The sequence below is a fragment of the Phyllostomus hastatus genome, unplaced genomic scaffold, assembly GCF_019186645.2.
Source record: "Phyllostomus hastatus isolate PE091 unplaced genomic scaffold, TTU_PhHast_1.1 phas_scaffold_501, whole genome shotgun sequence".
NCBI lineage: Eukaryota > Metazoa > Chordata > Mammalia > Chiroptera > Phyllostomidae > Phyllostomus > Phyllostomus hastatus.
In genome coordinates, this window is record NW_025334033.1 from 18,509,415 (window position 1) to 18,528,837 (window position 19,423).

Genomic DNA, 19,423 nt, shown 5'->3' on the forward strand with positions numbered 1-19,423 from the left:
TTAGGTCTTACCCTAGGCTCATCCATGAGGTCCTACTATACTCTCCCGTGGCTTTTTCTTTTTAGGATGCTATTCACTTATCTTTAATTTTTAATTTTTTAGATTTTATTTTCAGAAAGAAGGGAAAGGAGGGAGAAAGAAAGGGAGAGAAACATTGACGTGAAAGAAACATAGGTTGGTTGCCTCTCACATGCTGCCAACCAGGGACCTGGCCTGAAACCCAGGCATGTGCCCTGACGTGGAATCAAACTGGAGACCTTTTGGTTCACAGACCATACTCAATCCACTAAGCCACACCAGCCAGAGCTATAGTCTTCCATAGCTTTTTATTGCTCTTAGAAGAGCTCACTGAAACTTCTGTTCTTCCTTTCTAAAACTTAGCACAAATAAAATTAAATCAGCATTTGCATCTTTCCTCTAACTCTTTAAATTCCATGAGAACAAGCTGATCTGTTGCCCAACACATGGGTTGGCATGAACCAGCACTCAAATATATGATGAAATAATGAATGGTCAATGTTCCATTACATGTGGTTTTCTTCTTATTTCAGTTCATTTCTGTTTAAAGTGATAAAATCTTGCTGTTACCCTTTCCAGATAGTTATTATTTTATTCTTCTCTTGGATTTGATATTTTAATTGCCAACTGTTTCCAAATTTGACAAAATTGCCAAATTTTTTCAAATTTAAGAAGTCAAAGTTGGAAATAAAATTCTAAAAATGTATCACCTAATACAATGCACTAAACCTAATTTACTGAACTTTCTCTGCTTCCTAAAGCAGGTCTTAGTTAAAGTCAAGAGGGGTCTAGTTCTCACCCTCTCTTTTGTATTAAAATAGTTTTGTGAGTTGTTTTTAAGGGCCTTAATATAATTATCTTAAATGGGACAAGGAAACATTTGTCCTTAAAATAATGAATGATACTGCATTAGGTAATCACCAAATCTCTAGCCCAGGGCAAAAACATTTCAGTTGTCAAAAATAAATAGAGAACACTTTTTCAGTTGTAGTTTCCAAATTCATTATTGGAATTTCTAGGCCTCCACAGTCTTCTAAGGGATTACAGAGAAAATTCATCATAGTAACCTGCTGAGTGCTTACGTGATGAGTTGGGGGCAACTCACGCTCTAGAAAGAGAACTAAATTTTAAAGGATGGTTAGAAGATAAGAGTGGGAAAGAGAACTATCTATATGTCAGACTGTCAGTAAAGTGCAGCTGTTCTCCAGAGGCAATAGGAGAACAAGCTGCCTTCGAGTTAAAGGCATTATGGAGAAGATATAGATAACCCTCATTCATAGTGATGTGATAAACGATATAGAGGAAGATCAGGGTACTATGGGAATGCTCAGGCAGAAGTTCAATCTTGGACATCAGAGAAAGTTCCCAGAGGACACGATATTTAAAATGCAAGAATCAGAACTAGTCAGTGTTATTAAGGAAATTTACCGGTATCCATTTGTTTTGCCTCTTTAAAGTTCAGGCTGCCAGAATTATGCTTTTAGCCATGCCACCATAGACACATTGACACAAATTTAGAGCTGCACAGATTCTATTCATTTCCTTCTTACCTGCACTAAACCTATTTAATTTCATTTCTCTGTGCTGTGTGTAAACCATCAGACCTAATTCATCACTGTCAGGGCTTAAAATTCCTTAAGTAGGAAACAATGTCATTTTATTGTCTTTGTGGAAATATTCCTAATTATATCACCTTATCACTCCACACTCCATGCAGAGAGAACCAAGGGACAAAAAGCTGAGAAAATATTGTCACAAAACAAAATACTGTCTCTCAAAACCCCAAGTTCTAGATTTAACTATACAGTTAGAAGACAACCCTGTGCTAAAAAAGCAACACTCCACTATTATGGTGCTGTTTTGTTTTGTTCCAATTTTACTAAGCCCAGTAACTGGCACATAACTTTCCAAAATTATCCCTAGGCTTAACCTAATTTAGTCTTACATTTTTACCTCATGGGAATATGGTTACAACATAGGCTGGTCCCCAGAAATACACTCTGTCCTTTCAACCTCCTTCCCTCTACCACATTCATGACCCTTACTTCTAAATAATCTCAACATTCATATTTTCCACTGAATTGCATGCATGAAACTGAAAACTCCTGCAAAAATAAAAAAGTGGATGGAATAGTTGTTTTTAATTAAGAGTTGAGAAACTTGGGCACACAGTACTATCAGTTCTGTTCAGTTCTCTAAAACAAAGATGGAATTAGCTTTGGCCATGTAGCTCAGTTGGTTGGAACATTGTCTGTTGGGAAATGCCCTTCCTGGTTTCAGAAGCTGTAACTGCCCCCATGGCTAAGGCTGAGTGAGCGACCTTCGGACCATAAGCCACTAAGGAGACAAAGCTTATCTCACTGGCAGGGGTGCTTTTACTTCACCCTGCCTGGCCCCCAATGCTTGATCAGTTGGCCAATGACGGGTAAGATTCCTCAAGGGAGGGACGACTTAAGACAGGCACGATCACAGGGGGGCCCCCCAGGGAAGGACTTGGGGGCTATAGCAAAAGGGGGTGATGGACCCTCACCCCTTGGCTTTGACATAGCTTGAGTCCTCATTCTGTCTGCAAGAAGTCTCCTAATGTCTTGGCTGCCTTACTTCCCCTGCCTGACTTAAGCCTGAAACAATGACAGAGGGTGGTGCAGCCCTGTGCTGGAAAGGGCGGGTCCCCCCCCCGGGGCAATCAGGCCCAGGAAAGAATACATAAAATCCTGTGAAACCTGCTAAGGGTCTGAGCAGGAAATGAGTTTGCTTCCCAAAGTTTTGTAGCCCTTTAGCTAACAGACCCTGACTCAGAATAAGCCCTAATAGTTCTTTGTATGCTATCTACTGTTTGATCATTACTGCCTGACAATGATTGATGAGCTTTACCTGTATTCCTGTGCAAAATGAACCCAATGAAAGCCCATTGAGGAAAAGGCTCTTGGCCCTTCTCCTTTGAGAGGTTGGCCCCCTTTGCTCCCCAAGATCATGTCTTGGTAGACTTATTCTCATCTGTGGTGGCTGAGGGGGCCCCGTGGGTGGAGCCCCCCACAGCTGTCCAGATACACTAAGGTTGTGGGTTCAATCCCTGGTCAGGGCATATACAGGAATCAACTAATAAGTGCATGAGTGGGTGGGACAACAGATTGATGTTACTCCCTCCCATTCTTTCTAGCTCTAAAAATCAATCAATCAATCAATCAATCAATCAATAAGGATCTGAGACTTATACCCCAGAAACAGTCAGGGCTCCCTTGGGGAAAAAAAAGAAGATAGAGGTGTAGTAGGTAGATACACTTTGCCTCCTCACACAACCAAAAGAAGGACAACAACAAATTTAAAAACAAAAACCAACCAGAACTGCCAGAAAATTTAGCCGTATGGAAGTCAAACAACCAAGGAGTTAAAGAAGAATCATTCATCCAGACTGGTAGGAGGGGCAGAGACTGGCAGCCTGGATGGAGAAGATGCACAACAAGGAGGCTGGAGGCTGGGGTGGGCAAGGCAGGGCTGGCGGACTGGGTGGTCCCAAAATTGCATGTAGATAAACTGGGAGGAACAACTGGGGAGCAAGACAGATCACACAACCCAGGGTTCCAGCACAGGAAAAGAGAGCCTCTAAACCTCTAGCTATAAGAACCTATGGGAGCTGCAGTGATGGGGAAACTCCCAGCCTCACAGGAGAGTTTGTTGGCAAGACCCACAGGGTCCTAAAATGTACACAAACCCATCCACACTGGAATTAGTACCAGAAGGGTCCAATTTGCTTGTGGGTAGCAAGGGAAGTGACTGAATGCTGGCTGAAAGCCGGGCAAGTAGCATTGTTCCCTCTTGGACCCCTCCCCCACATACAGTGCCACAACACAGCATTATAAGTTGCCCCATCCTGTCTGAACAACCAAGGCTCCACCCCTTACAATATAACAGGCGCTTGGAGACAAATATAGCCCAAATGAAAGAACAGATAAAAACTCCAAAAAATAGAATTACGTGATAAAGAGATAGCCAAACTATCAGATGCAGAGTTCGAAACACTGGTAATCAGGATGCTCACAGAAATGGTTGAGTTTGGTCACAAAATAGAGGAAAAAGCGAAGGCTATGAAAAGTGAAATGAAGAAAAATATACAAGGAACCAACAGTGAAGAGAAGGAAATCGGGACTCAAATCAACCATTTAGAACACAAAGAGGAAATAAACATTCAGAATACCAGCACAAAGTGAAGAAACAAGAATTCAGAGAAAAAAAAATGAGGACAACCTTGGGAACCTCCAGGACAACTTTAAATGTTTCAACATCTAAATCATAGGGATGCCAAAGGAGAAGAGGAAGAGCAAGACATTGAAAACTTATTTGAAAAAATAATGAAGAAGAACTTCCTCAATCTGGCAAAGGAAATAAGACTTCCAGGAAGTCCAGGAAGCTCAGAGAACCCTAAAGAAGTTGGACGCAAGGAAGAACACACCAAGGCACATCATAATTACATTATGCAAAATTAAAGATAAGGACAGACTCTTAAAAGCAGCAAGAGGAAAGGAGACAGTTACTTACAAAGGAGTTCCCATAAGACTATCAGCTAATTTCTCAAAAGAAACCTTACAGGAAAGAAGGGGCTGGAAAGAAGTATTCAAAGTCATGAAAGTCAAGGACTTATATCCAAGATTACTCTATCCAGCAAAGTTATCCTTTAGAATAGAAGGATAGACAGATAAGGTGCTTCCCAGATAAGGTCAAGTTAAAGGAGTTCATCATCACCAAGCCCTTATTATGTGACATATTAAAGGGACTTATCTAAGATAAAGAAGATCAAAAGTAGGAACAGTAAAATGACAGCAAACTCACAACTATCAAAACTGAACTTAAACAAAAACAAAAATAAACTAAGCAAACAACTAGAATGGGAACAGAATCACAAAAATGGAGATCACATGGAGGGTTATCAATGGGGAGGGGGCGGGGGAAAGGGGAGGAAAAAGTACAGGGAATAGGAAACATAAATGGTAGGTCCAAAATAGACAGGGAGAGGTTAAGAATAGTATAGGAAATGGAGAAGCCAAAGAGCATATATGTATGACCCATGGAAATGAACTAAGAGGGGAAAGTGTTGGTGGGAGTGGGGATACAGGGCAGAAGGGAATAAAGGGGAGGAAAAAATGGGACAACTGTAATAGCATAATCAATAAAATATACTTAAAAATAGAAGTAAAAAAAGGATGAAGATGATACATTTTTTTAAAAGGGATTAGGTGACATCCATTGAATTTGTCATCTCTACTGCAGAATGAGTGGTAGCCTAAGGCCAAAGGAATATCTTCTAGGTTTCCCCTAATAGTCTATGACTCAGAGATGGCCTGCAAGTCCTGAGTACCTAAACACTGTATTCCAGGCCTGATTCTTTTGTGCTAGGTTCTCTATCAAAAGCCCATCTGCAATACAGTGATCAGTGCTGTAAAATGGAATACACACCAGGACAAACCTATTTGCAAGACTACCAACATATGGAGAACCTGCTGGAACATTTTACCATCTCCCTAAAAACTACAAAACAGCGCCCTATGCTCACTACTTAACACTTTGCTTGCATACATATCCTAAAGTCCTTATCCAGTCTGTTTTAAGCCTCAGTTTTTAAAAATTAATGTTGTTATTCTCAGACTGAAATCATGTTTGACAAGATTGCTTAACCTGGCTGTTTTTCACAAAATTATGTGTATATATACATAGATGTGTTTTTTTCCTCCCCTAGCAAGGGAACTGACAGTTCAGCAGATTCTCAAAAGGGTCAGTACACCAAACTGAAAAACACAACATAATTATATCTTCCGTTATTTCTGTTTGGATTTTTTGATTTAAGATAAGTATGTATTACCCAAAACAAATACATCATTGCAGTGCAATCAGGTAAAATCAGGATACTTATTTTTAAAAAAGTTCTCCTACCCTTTTTATCAGTTGCACAATAGTCTCTTTGCAGAAGCCACTTGGGCAGTACTACTTAATGTGTGGACAGTGATAGAGAATACAGCATACTTGGAAGAAATTGTCTTGTCTCTACATTTGTTAGTTCTCTAATTCTCAGTAAGCTAAACTGTATCTCCAGCAAATTGGACACCTAAATAATAGAAGTTCATGTAGGAATCACAAAATCTCAGAACTTGATGAAAATAGGAAAACCAGGATGGGAACCCAGATTAAACTTCTTTCCTGAAATAACAAAATTATGACAGCTCAAAGCAATGGAAATTCTGCGGTCAGTTGAAATTTTGCATACTTATTAAAATGATAAACTAAAGAGCATCTTCTGAACATTTAGGCTTAGAAGTGTGAGTTTTCAAAATTTAGCTCTGCACCATGAGATTTTTATTCTGGAAGTTCTTATATTTCAAAATACTTACACTGATTATGTATTTGATATTTAATTTCTGGTTCCCAAGCAGCTCGTTTGTCCCTTGCCATTAATTTGGTGACAAATACAAAGTCACCCTTCACCCAATTCACACTGAGGAATTCAAAAGAAAAGTCAGGAACAAGTTACTCCCCAGTAAATAAATCTCCAGTGTACTTCACAACTCTGATGAGCCAGCTCAGTGTATGTGGGCACTGGTATTCATGTGCAGGCACTCACACATAAACACATACAACAAAATTAACACTATATCAAACAGCACAAATGTTTTCTTTCTGCCTTTTTTTTGTTATATATCTTCCCATTTTACTCATTATATTCTATTACTATTATCTTCTTCAGAGATTTAGTCATATAGTTCCCTACAAACCCTGCCCTTTAACCCTGACATTTCTTCTGCCTAAATTCCCTTATTTCCATGATCATGAAGTAGTTATATCTTAGAAAATTGAGAAAACTAAAAGTATACCTGTATATACAAGAGCTGTCCAAAAAAGTCCAACCATTGTTAATATGACAAGAATGGTTTGCACAACATTGATGTAACCTGGCAGCCAAGGAGAATGCGCATGTGTGAACAATGACGACTTTCCTCTATTAGTCAGTGGGGGTGGTAGATGCCATTGAGTGAGCATGTGTGGCCATCACATTCAAAATGACTAAGTGAGCCCTGGCTGGTGTAGCCCAGTGGATTGAGTGCTGGACTATGAGTGACCGGTTTGGTTCCCGGTCAGGGCACATGCCTGGGTTTCAGGGCAGGTTCCCAGTTGGGGTGTATGAGAGGCAACTGATTGATGTATCTCTTGCACAGGATGTTTTTTTCCATTTCTCCCTTCCCTTCTCTCTAAAAATAAATAAATAAAATCTTTTTAAAAAAATGACTGAGCAAGTAGAACAATAAATCTGCATCAGGTTCTGCATTAAGCTTGAATATCTCTCTGCAGAAACTACTCAGAAGATTCAGAAGGCTGCAGCTATGGGTTACTGGTAATGGCAGCTTCAACACAATAATGCACCCACTCATGCATCAGGTCTCCTGCAGAGTTTTTGGTGAAACATCAAATCACCCAGGTGACTCAGCCCCACTACAGTCCAGATTTGGTGCCCTGAAACTTCTGGCTTTTCCCAAAATGAAAGTCACCTTTGAAGGGGAAGAGATTTCAGACATTTATGAGATTCAGGAAAATAAGACAGGGCAGCAAATGGCAATCAGGAGAACTGTATGAGGTCCCAATGTGCCTACTTTGAAGGGGACTGAATCGTTACTGTTCTATGTACAATGTTTCTTGTATCTTCTTCAATAAATGTCTATTTTTCATATTTGCATGGCTGGATACTTTCTGGACAGACCTCATATAAAGGTCAGGGGGAAAGTTTAAATAAACTATACTGAAAGTTCTCAAAATTTTAAAATGTAGGAAAATTTTAAAGAAAAGTGTATTATAATAAAATCTCACATTTATTGAATCTTAACTCTGTGTCACACTAATCTAAGTAGTTTTCATACATTTTTTTTCAATTTAAACTACACAATTACCCTAACAGCTCTTTATATTGGTGGAGAAACTAAAACTCAAAGAGATGAAACCATGCACAATATCACAAAGCTAAATAATCATAAATCTTACAGGATAAATAAGATAAGCTATCCTAAATTTGAGCCAGAAAAAACCCAAAAGTCAAAATATTAAGCAAACGAAAACAACTTAAATTTGGTGGCCAAATTAGCAATAAAATGTTAAATACTAGGAACATAGAGAACTGATTGGTAGAGTTCCCTTTTCATACTCTGTATGACAAAAGGCTTATAGCAAAATCTACGGCCCAACTACATATGAGTCTTATTTATCTACCCTATCTTGGCTACTTAGTATAATTTATTATTTTCATGTCCCTGGACTTATCATAAACCTTGTAATTCAAATCCTTTAATGTTCAAAAGTCTTTGAATAAAAAAATTGAGACCAGTGAAGAAAAACAACAAGATACTTCCAGTTTTTTATGCTACCACTTTTAACTTGGCCTCATCACAAAAGATTATATAATCAAATTCAAGCAATTCTGCAAATAGCTATATATTTAAAACTCAGGTCTTTGATTTTGAGTTCATCACCACCAAACCCTTATTACATGAAACATTAAAGGGATTTATTTAAGAAAAAGAAGATCAAAACTATGAACAATAAAATGGCAATAAATACATATCTATCAACAACTGACTCTAAAAAGCACACAAGAACAACAGAGACAGAATCATGGATACGGAGAGCGTTTTGATGGTTGCCAGATGGGCAGGGGTGTGTGTGGCAGAATGTGTGAGGAGGTGAGAGGATTAAGAAGTACAAATAGGTAGTTACAGAATAGCCATGGGGATGTATAGTACATGTACAGTCTAGGAAACAGAGTAGTCAAAGAACTGATTTGCATGACCCATGGACATGGACAACGGGTGGGGGATTGGCTGAGGGAGTGGGGAATGCTGGGTTGAAGGGGGCAAAAGGGGAAAAACTGGGACAACTATAATAGCATAATCAATAAAATATAATTTAAAAAAAGACTAAACACTCCTGCTTAGCTGACTATGCTAATCAAATCTTTTTTTTTTTGAAATCAGAATATAAACTAATGAATTTCTACAAGGAAGAGTCAAAGACATTGTGTCACACGGCATACTTATTGGAATCAAACATACATTTGGGATAATACTCGAAGTAGAATAATTTTTAAAAAGATTTCACAGATTTCTAGAGCAAAAGAAAATCTTAGATTTTTATCCTTTCCCAACCTGATGTTTTAAATCGCAGAATTTTTCTGAAGAACTATAAATGAGACACATCTTACATAATATTGCCTGGTGATTTCAAAATAAACAAAAACAATTTATTTAAAGTAAAAGCAATTATAGCAATCACTACATCTGATAAACAGAGCACTTCTTTTTGCTATTCTTTTTGAAGTGGCCAAGACAAAAAAAGAGATCACTATTTTTTCAAACAGACTCACAGACATAAGGAACAGACTGACAGTTGCCAGAGGGGATGAGGGTGAAAAAGTAGAAGGGATTGAGAAATACAGATTGGTAGTTACAAAACAGCCACAGGGGTGTCAAGTACAGCACTGAGAATATAGTCAATAATATTATAACTGAGTATGGTGCCAGGTGGATACTGGAAACATCAGAGGGAACAGTCTGTCAAGTATGATGATGTAACCACTATGCTTGGAACTAATACAAAATAATACTGAATGTAAACTAATTAAAACATAAAAGTTAAAGTTCTTTCTAAAAAAATCACTATTTTTGAGAACTGAAGTATTTTTCTACTTATAAGCAACTGATTTAAGTTTAAAGATCTGACATAAAACAAAAAATGTTGTCAAATAATAAATTCAGAGACTTGAAATACTCAATTACTACATTTGATCCAATTATAAACATCAGTTATTATCCCAAGGTTTTGATACTGAACAGGAACTTTCATTTATTTAAAGAAAAAAAAAAGATTTAGGTGCTGAGCCCAGGAATAAAATCTGGGATTCTTCCAAGACTATCCCTCCTGCAATACAAAGGCCATGCTTTTGTGTGACCCGGCAACAGGCCCAACCTTCTTGCCAATAGCATGTTCCTTTACCTTTTGCAGTCTGTGAATGAAATCAGCCTGCTCTTGGAAGTCTATCAATTCTTAAGAGATAAACCAAAGGGAACAGAGTAGCAAAACAATTTAAGTCAAACTTTGGTATTTGTGGTTCTATAATTTTTTTAAAAAGTAGTAATTGAGGAGACTAATAGCTCAAAAATTGGAAATGACTAGACTGACCTCCATACCGTCAGTTGTTACTTAATACTCTCAACATACCTCTGTCTCCCATCCCTTCCCTGCCTCATTGCTCTTCTCCTGCAAGTGAGTGCTTTATATCATGGAGGCCATCAAATCCAAAAATATAATAGCTTCCTTCATTTTGTTATAATTTTTATAACTTCTATGAAGTTCAAGTTTTGGGCTACACCTACCAACTGGAAAAAAATGAGAAATGCCAGAGTCTCTTAAATGTCAGCAACATGTCATGTGAAACACCTTTTAAATATTTAAGGACAATTTATTTTGTATATTTGTATCTACTCTTTAAAATCTTCAACTATTACATGTATCATTAAAAATAATCAGTAATCAACACAAAAGCATGAGATATATTTTGAGTTCTGTTCAAAGAAAAGAATTATCTAATCACTTGTCAAATAATGCTAACATTGGTTGCTAAGCCTTCCTAATGACAGGTACTTCTTGAACATTTTTAAAACCAATCCAATTTTAAAATATATTTGTAAAGATATGAAATAAAGCTTAAATATTAATTTTTATTTTATATTATACTAATTTTATTTCATCAGATATAAATCACTAAGTAAATTAAGGAGCCACACAACCAGGTGAAACTGAATGAGCAAAAGAAAACTGTTCAAAAACGGGCAATATGCTAATTAGTCCTGTTCTGTTTTAATTAATTTAAGAAAATCATTAGCTAAATCACCTATGTAAACTCTACAATTTCTCAGTATTTAAGAACATGTAAAAAAAACTTTTGTTTATCTAAGACATTTTAAAACTTTCTTATATTCAGTTACATAAACTGGCTTTTCCAAATCCCATAAAACCAAACTCTAACCCACATTCTGTTCAATTATTAAATATTAAACTAGTGAGGTTTAATTTACTAAGATTCTACTACATTCTCCTAGCATTAACTAATTCAAATATGGAATTATCACATCTAAGAGACCTACTTTAGTTTTAAAAGATGATCTTAACCATTTATGATGTGTTGTGTAAGAGAATACAACACTAACTTTGCGGCTGAATTATACTATTATCCTTTATCTGAACTGCATAGAACTAGTCAACACATTAAATAATTGGGAGACAGTAGGATTTGAGGTAGCATCGTCAGAAATCCTTTGGAAAACAATAGTACATCAATTCCCTAAACTATGTCAAAATTCTCACTAAGCTAAATTCTGATAATCTGTCAAATTCATAAACAATAAATTTTAGTTAAAAACATATAACTTATTTTTAAATACATTCTCCTTAACAGCTTTTATTTTAAAAAATACCTCCTGCCCCCAAATACACTTAATGCTTCTGGTTAACACTATTCTCTTTCCAGTATTCTCATTTTTATCTTATTTTCTCCCCTTTATAATGAGCTCATTGTATTTTGGTTTCTTCTTACTCATTGTTCAGATCAGCATTTTAATAATGTCCAAAGCAATGCTGTTCAAAGAAAACAGGCTGTATGAAGCTAAATAAAATTCCCTAAGTTGAATGTTTTTCAAAGTGAGATAATTTTTCTTGACCTATTTATTAAAAATCCATGCAAAGCAAACACCACAACTGGTAAACAGCTACAGAAAATTGGAAGCTTAAAAATAATGCCATTAAAAACACTTCGTTACACACCTTCTCTGTGAAGCCCTTTGTTTCCACTGAAAACCATACTGGAATCCTTGTATAAAAGAAGTTGCCTTCTGGCTGTCAATTGCTATACAGTTAGTAACTGAGGGATCCAGATGTCTGCAGTGGTTAAAACGTTCAGTGGTGGGTGCTGATTCCGCTTTCCCTCTAAGGTTTTTCACAAAGGCAGCAGAGTAAGAGTGCACATAGCAACAGCACTCACAGCTGATTGGACGAAGGGTGTGCTCAGCCGCCCCTGCTCGCTAGGTCCACTACGGCTTCCTGTCTACTTGGCAGCACTATCCTGTTGTCTTTGCTCCTCTCACCAACTCAGCTGTGTTTAGGCAACTTGAAAGGAAAGAACAGTAAAGCCATAATGACGGAGTATCTAGCATGAACCCCTAAAATGTGAGTTTCTGGGTGCTTTTAAGAAGAGAAATTTGTAAGGCAAACATTTCAGTCAGTGTTTCACATAAAACACTGGGGACAAAGAGGGTGGTAGAAGGAATCGATTTACCACTTTGCATTTCAAGTAAATCAGGTTCTACCAAGGGAACCCCCCTGGAAACACAGAAATACAAAAATTTACAACAATTAGAATAAAGCATCAAACTCCATCTACCTAGAACTATGAATTACTTTGCAATAAACTTCACAATTCCTAGGAAAGCATGAGCCATTAATTAAAGTGGGTGAGGGCCTAAAATAGCTCCCCCCAAATTTATGCAGTACCTTTTACAACGGCAAGAAAAATTGAGGTTAATAGCTTGATTAGACAAAGATTTAAGAAGGAAAAACAATCAGTTTACTTAGTAAACTGACAAAAATGAAACATTTAACTAGGTATTGGCATTAAAACATCTCTTCTTAGTGGTGAACACACAATACAACGTACAGATGTATTGTAGAGTTGTACCCTTGGAATCTATATAATTATGTTAACCAATGTCACCCCAATAAATTCAATAAAAAAATAACATTGAAATTTTTTTTTAATTTCAATCTTTTCTTACATAAAACAACAACATTTCTGGCTTGAATGTTTATTTTACCATCATAAAATTATCTAGAAATACATAGTTTTTTTTTCAGGTTTCATGTACTGGGCTTCAATATACCCATCTGTATTGTCTCCACAAACTTTAAGAACAACAACAAAATCTCTTCCCAAGTTACAAAGATGTTTGGGGGAGTTAATGCAGGTAGTAGGAGATAGCAGATATGAAGGACCAGAAAAAAACTCTCATTAGCAGGAGATACTTCCCAGAACATCCACAGAGATTAGGATAGTGTTTTTGAAACTTTTAAAGCAATGAAACCCTTTTCACTTTAATTCTTCCAATAAAATGCATTGTTAGTGATGGCTTTAGGATTTTTATACAGGGGAGGTTTGTGGCAGTAGGCAGAAGCTATAGCAGAAGCACACTGTTATTATTACTCAGATCTTTGTTTATCTGGAGTTCTTAGGGGTAGAGAGCAGAGGCTGATGGAAATGTTGGCTCTATTAAAGCACCCCATGAGTATCACAAGGCTATTTTTAAATGAGAGGTCACTGCAGTTTCGTATGCACCCCAGAACCCACAAGATTCCTACCCCTGAAAAAGCTTCTAGGATCCCTAGAGTTCTAGAGCAGTGGTTTTCAACCTGTGTGCTGAAAGAATTTTTAAAACATGCAACACCTGACTCTTTAGTCAGGAGCACTAACCTCTTTTCCCTTAAAGTGTCGAAGATAAAAATAACAACAGCCAAAACAATAGCTGTTGGTGTGAATGAACCAAAATGATACCTATTCCTTTGTGAGATTAGCAAAAAATATTTTTTGTGTGCTGCAGAGTTTTAGCCATTAGTTTATGTGTGCCATGAGATGGAAAAGGTTGAAAATCGCTACTCTACAGTATACAAGAGTACACGTCTGTAAGAGTTAAGCCTCATTATTGCATTAGCATAAAGAAAGAACTTGGTCACTGGCTTCACAATTAGCCAGAGAGAGAGCTGCTAAGCCCTCTGAGAAATAGCAAGAGGAAAGATGTGTTTGGAAGCACAATAAGCCCATGAGATAAGTGACTCAGAGAAAGAATGGCACAGTAGACAAAACAAAGAGTTTGGAGTTAGGCCAATCAACCTGGGTTCAATACTTAATTTGACATTTACAAAATGTAAAACCCTATATAAATTACTGAAGCATTCTGAGCTTCAGTTTTCTCATCTGTAAAATAGGGCTGCTGTGAAGGCTAAAGGGTGCTCACTGCCAGCCAGACTGGACTTTTGCTTACTAAATACCCTTAAACTTCTCTGCAAATACTATTTCTCTTCCACTAGGAGTGGTCTCCCACAACCCCTTCAACTGATGTCTCAGTTTAAATTTCTTTTCCCTGGGCAGCTTTTAATCTAGATCAAAGACTAATCGGGATCCCTGTACTTTTTTCTTAGTACTTGGCTCATAGAATGTTAAGTAATTATTTGCAAAATGACTGGTTTAATAAAATTCTCTTCCTCCACCACACTGTTAGCACTTTAAAGGGAGGTACTATGTTTGCCTACAATATTGCTTACCAGCACCACACTTGATTCATATACATACACTATTTGACTCGATTTCACAACTACAGGAGGTAAAGAGAACAAGGATCATTATTTGCATTCTTTGAATAAGAAGGAACACAAATAGAGGACTCGTGGGCTTGGACAATGGAGGGGACTGACTGCGGGAGTGGGGGCCATAGGGCAGGGGAGAGCAATGGGGAAAAAGGTGTGACAACTGTAACTGAACAATTATGAAAATAAAAAATATTTTAGGGAATAAAAAAATCAGCTCTCAAATTCTGTTTATTCAAGTCATACAACTAGAAGTCATAGGAAATAAGTTATTTTTAATTTTTGAATGAATAACTTTATAATTCAAAATTAACCTCTTCCTGTATCTTTCAAACATGGAGTAACATATAATCCCTAAATTGTCTTGGACTATTTCTGTCCTTAAACTTTTTAATTAAAGGCTAATGACATCATTTATCTACAATCTTAAACTACTAGTTAACATCATATACAAAGAGAACTTGTAGAAAAAATATTAAATTTAGTCAGAAACATGTAATTGTAAGTTAACAAAAGCCCTGGCTGGTGTGGCTCAGTGGATTGAGCACTGGCCTGTTAACCAAAGGGTCACCAGTTTGATTCCCAGTTAGGGCATATGCCTGTGTTTCAGGGTAGGTCCCCAGTAGGGGGTACACAAGAGGCAACCACACATTGTTGTTTCTCACCCTTATCTTTCTCTTTCCCTTCCCCTCCTTAAAAAATAAATAAAATCTTTTTTAAAAAACCTTTAAAATAAATAATTGTAAGTTAACAAAATTGTAAATCTCTCCAAGAGACAAGCCACCTTCAAAAGTAAAACCAAACCAAGAGATTTATTTAGTTAAATGCTTCCGACAGGCTTCCAGTTTTCTAATAAATTTAAAATGGTACTTTATATAATTCTAAAAAATGCTTGCTTCTCTCTAATTTGTTCATCTTGGTATACAAAGCTATAAATGTGTGTGCTATAACATAATGGCTCATTACCTATGTTGCAGGTCTCAGGAGTATAAAGTTAGGAATCTGAATAATATGAAATTCTATACTAAATCCTAGTCCCAGGTTCTCAATTCTCCACCCCCAACCATCAAAAACCCTTTATCCCCCTGCATCCCCCTTAACAGGGTCATAATTGTGTTCTCCAAATAACCAGCTCAAGAAATATACATTACTTATACTTTCATAATGTGAAGAAATAAACAGGAAAGCAGATTTCTCATGATTTTTAAGCTACATATTTTAAATATAAACTGGGATTATTTAAAATATCAATTGTTTTATCATCTATGCTCTCTGTTGGCAGAAATAATTGAAAACTATTCACTTTTATAATCTTGCTAGATTGGTCACTTTCTAAACAAAAAGAAATATTGCTATTAGAAAGAAAAAAAAGAACCTGTCAAAGGTAATGATTAAAAAGCTACTATATATGTAAGGCCCATTGGCCAGGCATGGTGCTAATCTCTTTATGGACCCATCTCCTCTTATCCTGTGATAGTTACTATTCCCACAGAGGATGAAACTGTCTTGTTCCTGGGCAAATTCAGGATTCAAATTTAGGTCTTCCTGAATCTAATGTATGCACTCTTAACTACTATTATCCTTTCCTTGACAGTTCCTTTCTTATATACATTTCCATAAGGCAAATGTGAAGTCACACAAGAATAAAGTTTAAATACAGAAATCTCAAGTCAACATTTTCCATTTATTACTTATCCAATAACCACCACTACAGCTCATTACACCTCAAAACTGTCCTAATAACAGGAAAACAGGATGTGACTGCTAAACAGGGAACCAGGCTGTAGCTGTAGTGTGATTACTACATGACACAATGCAAGATTTAGTCTGTAAAACTTCACTGTCTCATGATCAAAGATCACCTAGCTTTGTGTTTGTAAGCACTTCTCTGAAATTGCTCAAATTTAAGTCGGGATTTTTTTTTCCCTGTGATATTCTTATATTGTAAGGATCAAATAAGATAGGATAAAATTATTTTGAAAACTACATCGTGCTATGCAAATAGGATATCATCAACCCTGGTGGTTTTGTAGGTGATAGCAGTAATAAACATGTTGGTACAAAATCTAGGCTTGTTACTGGAAAGATCCCTTAGAGGAGCACAGCATAATGGAGAAGAGCCAGATAATCTAGGGCTCAGGTTTTCTTATAATTAACAAGCTGTGCCATCAAATTATTTAACCTATCTGAATCTGAATCCATTTCTTCATCTGTGAAGTGGAGATAATGATTTCTCTAAGAGTTACAAACCACATAGCTCAGTACTTGGCTTTCAAGCAATTTAGGTTTCCTCTTTTCCTATGCAAACATCAGGTCTACCGGAGTTACTGAAGTGTGAATGTGCATGCATACGTACATACTCCCACACCCACAAAGATTCACATCCACTCGGACAAATAAAGGGCAATAAATGAGCAGTATCCCATATTAATAACAATGGGGATGAAATTTAAATCTTGACTACCAAAAAAAGATTTTTATGACACTGATATTTTTAAAGTTTCTTAAACATGTCACATTTAACAACTCACTTCACAGCTCAACAACTAATTTGCAAGAAAGACTAAACAACAGCTAAAATTTAACATTGTTATCCATTTTCAGATATTAGGAAAATTTGTTTTTTCTCATTAAATCACTTCTTATTCAAAAACAAACTGTTATGCTGTTAGGTCAGTACTGGGACAAATTAATCCATAATAAATTACATTAATTTCCACTCGCATGGAGATTCCTAGCAAACATTGCTGAAATGATTACTCAGTGATCTGTATTCATTATGACATGGCACAAATAAGCCAAACAGCAATCCAAGAATACTGTGTTTCTAAGAGCTAAAACATGTCTTAATTTCAAAATATTAAAAAGTACCTAAGAGTCTTAATTGGGGTTCTCATCTTTCAAAAGATTTTGGGTTATGATGACCTAGATTAGTTCCAGGAGCACAGCCCTGTTTACAAAACCCAAGATCTTGGAGAGAAGAAAATGTTCTAGCCTTTTTTTTTTTGGCATGGTTCATACTACATTGTTTAAAATGAGCTAGAACAAGGGTTATTTATAATCTAAGCTACTGGACAAACACTTTGTCTAATAATATCTTGTACACACAAGTCATATTTAAAAGTATCAAGATCAGGTATAAGAATTCACTTTTAATACCCTATATATGTAGTCTTTTTTTTTAAAGATGTTATTTATTTCTAGAGAGGGAAGGGAGGGAGATAGAGAGAGAGAGATAAACATCAATGTGTGGTTGCTGGGGGTCATGTCCTGCAACCCAGACATGTACCCTGACTGGGAATCGAACCTGCGGCACTTTGGTTTGCAGCCCATGCTCAATCCACTGAGCTATGCCAGCCAGGGCCAATATCCTATATATGTAGTCTTTATAAATATCACCATTATTACATAAAATGTGTGCCAAGATGTACATGGGTTCCCCTTTACCTATACTCATCCTTCTTTAAGGACATATTGTGGGATATTGTTAATCTCCTGCTATTATATTATAAAAAATGACAGGTATGATTCATTCATAAATCTAGAACCAATCATAACTTCTTTATTTTGATAAAATGATCTTTCAGTAAAGTACTGCCATGAATATAATGTATGCTATATTTACCTGTCCATTAGATCATTTAACTTTGTGAAACAAGAATATATTGTAGATGAGACCTGGCTGGTGTGGCTCAATACTTGAGTGCTGGCCTGAGAATCAAAGGGTTGCAGGTTCAATTTCCAGTCAGGGCACATGCCTGGGTTGTAGGTCAGGCCCCCAGTAGGGGGTGCATGAGAGGCAACCACACATTGATGTTTCTCTCGCTCTCTTTCTCCCTCCCTTCCCTTCACTAAAAAGTAAATAAATAAAATCTTAAAAAAAAGAGTATTTTGTAAATGAAGAGCTTAAGGCAGCCAGTGTGATACTTCATTAATTCCAAGTCCTGTGTTGTTTTCCTACAACTATCTATCTCTGGTAGATGTGATTGCCTCTACAAATTACGCCAATAGTCATACAAATGACAAATTCTGCATTTTAAATTTTGGAGAATTTTAGCAGAAATCTAAAAAGTAAACCAGTCTTGTAGAATTAAGTATCTTATATAGCTATAAGAAAGACTCAATTGTTAAGTCCCTGAAGTTTTAATACCCTGCATGCTAGCATTTTTCTAAAAAAAAATGCTACTTTCAGACTATTTCATATAGTCTAATTTCCAAATGATATAACTAAACTCATCTGGCTACCTTTAGAACCTCAAACTCTAACATATCTAAAACTGAATTAATTTCTCTCTGAAGAAGATTCGTCGTTATTAGCACTTCCAATTTCCTAAGCTAACAAACTCTGAAGAGAATCAAAATAGGTCCTGGCTGGTGTGACTCAGTAGTTGAGTTCCCACCTGAGAATCAGAGGGTTGCCAGCACAATTCCCAGTCAGGGCACATGCCTGGGTTGCAGACCAGGTCCCCAGTAGGGGGCGTGTGAGAGGCAACCACACATTGATATTTCTCTCCCTCTCTATCTCCCTTCCCCTCTGTAAAAAATAAAATAAATAAAATCTTTAAAAAAATCAAAATAGCCATTGATTGTGTGTTTATTAAATGCCTGGCACAACCACTTTACTAATATATGTCCTTGTTAAAAAAAACCCTATTAAAATGAATACCATTATTATCTCAATTTTAATCAATGAGGAAACTGAAGACCAGAGAAGTTAGATAATTTGACCAAGCTTATATAGAGGAGATGACAAAATCAGAACTTGAATGCAGGTCTTTCTAGTTCTAAATGCTAAAACAATCTTTAGGATTAAATGTGCTATGAAATTAATTTAAGGTATTGAAACTATCATTTTCTTTTTAAGTAAAATACTAAAAACATCAGCCACCATTGCATAAGTGAAATTGAGTAAAGACTATTGTTTGGGGAGAAGGAGTGTTATTATGGGACAGCAACATCAACCTTC

The 19,423-nt window shown here is 36.5% G+C and overlaps 1 protein-coding gene across 7 annotated transcripts in view; it reads right to left on the reverse strand.

Annotated features, from left to right (window-relative positions):
• FAM214A (family with sequence similarity 214 member A) overlaps positions 1-19,423 on the reverse strand; it is a 93,000-nt gene that overhangs the window by 56,483 nt on the left and 17,094 nt on the right. Inside the window, exon 1 of one of the 7 annotated variants that reach the window (XM_045822595.1) lies at positions 11,869-11,994. The exons of the other annotated variants lie outside the window; for them this stretch is intronic. Coding sequence (XP_045678551.1) covers positions 11,869-11,905 — 37 coding nt within the window. The 5' untranslated portion in view covers positions 11,906-11,994. Of the gene's footprint in view, positions 1-11,868; positions 11,995-19,423 lie in introns of those variants that run through there. 7 annotated transcript variants of the gene reach the window in all.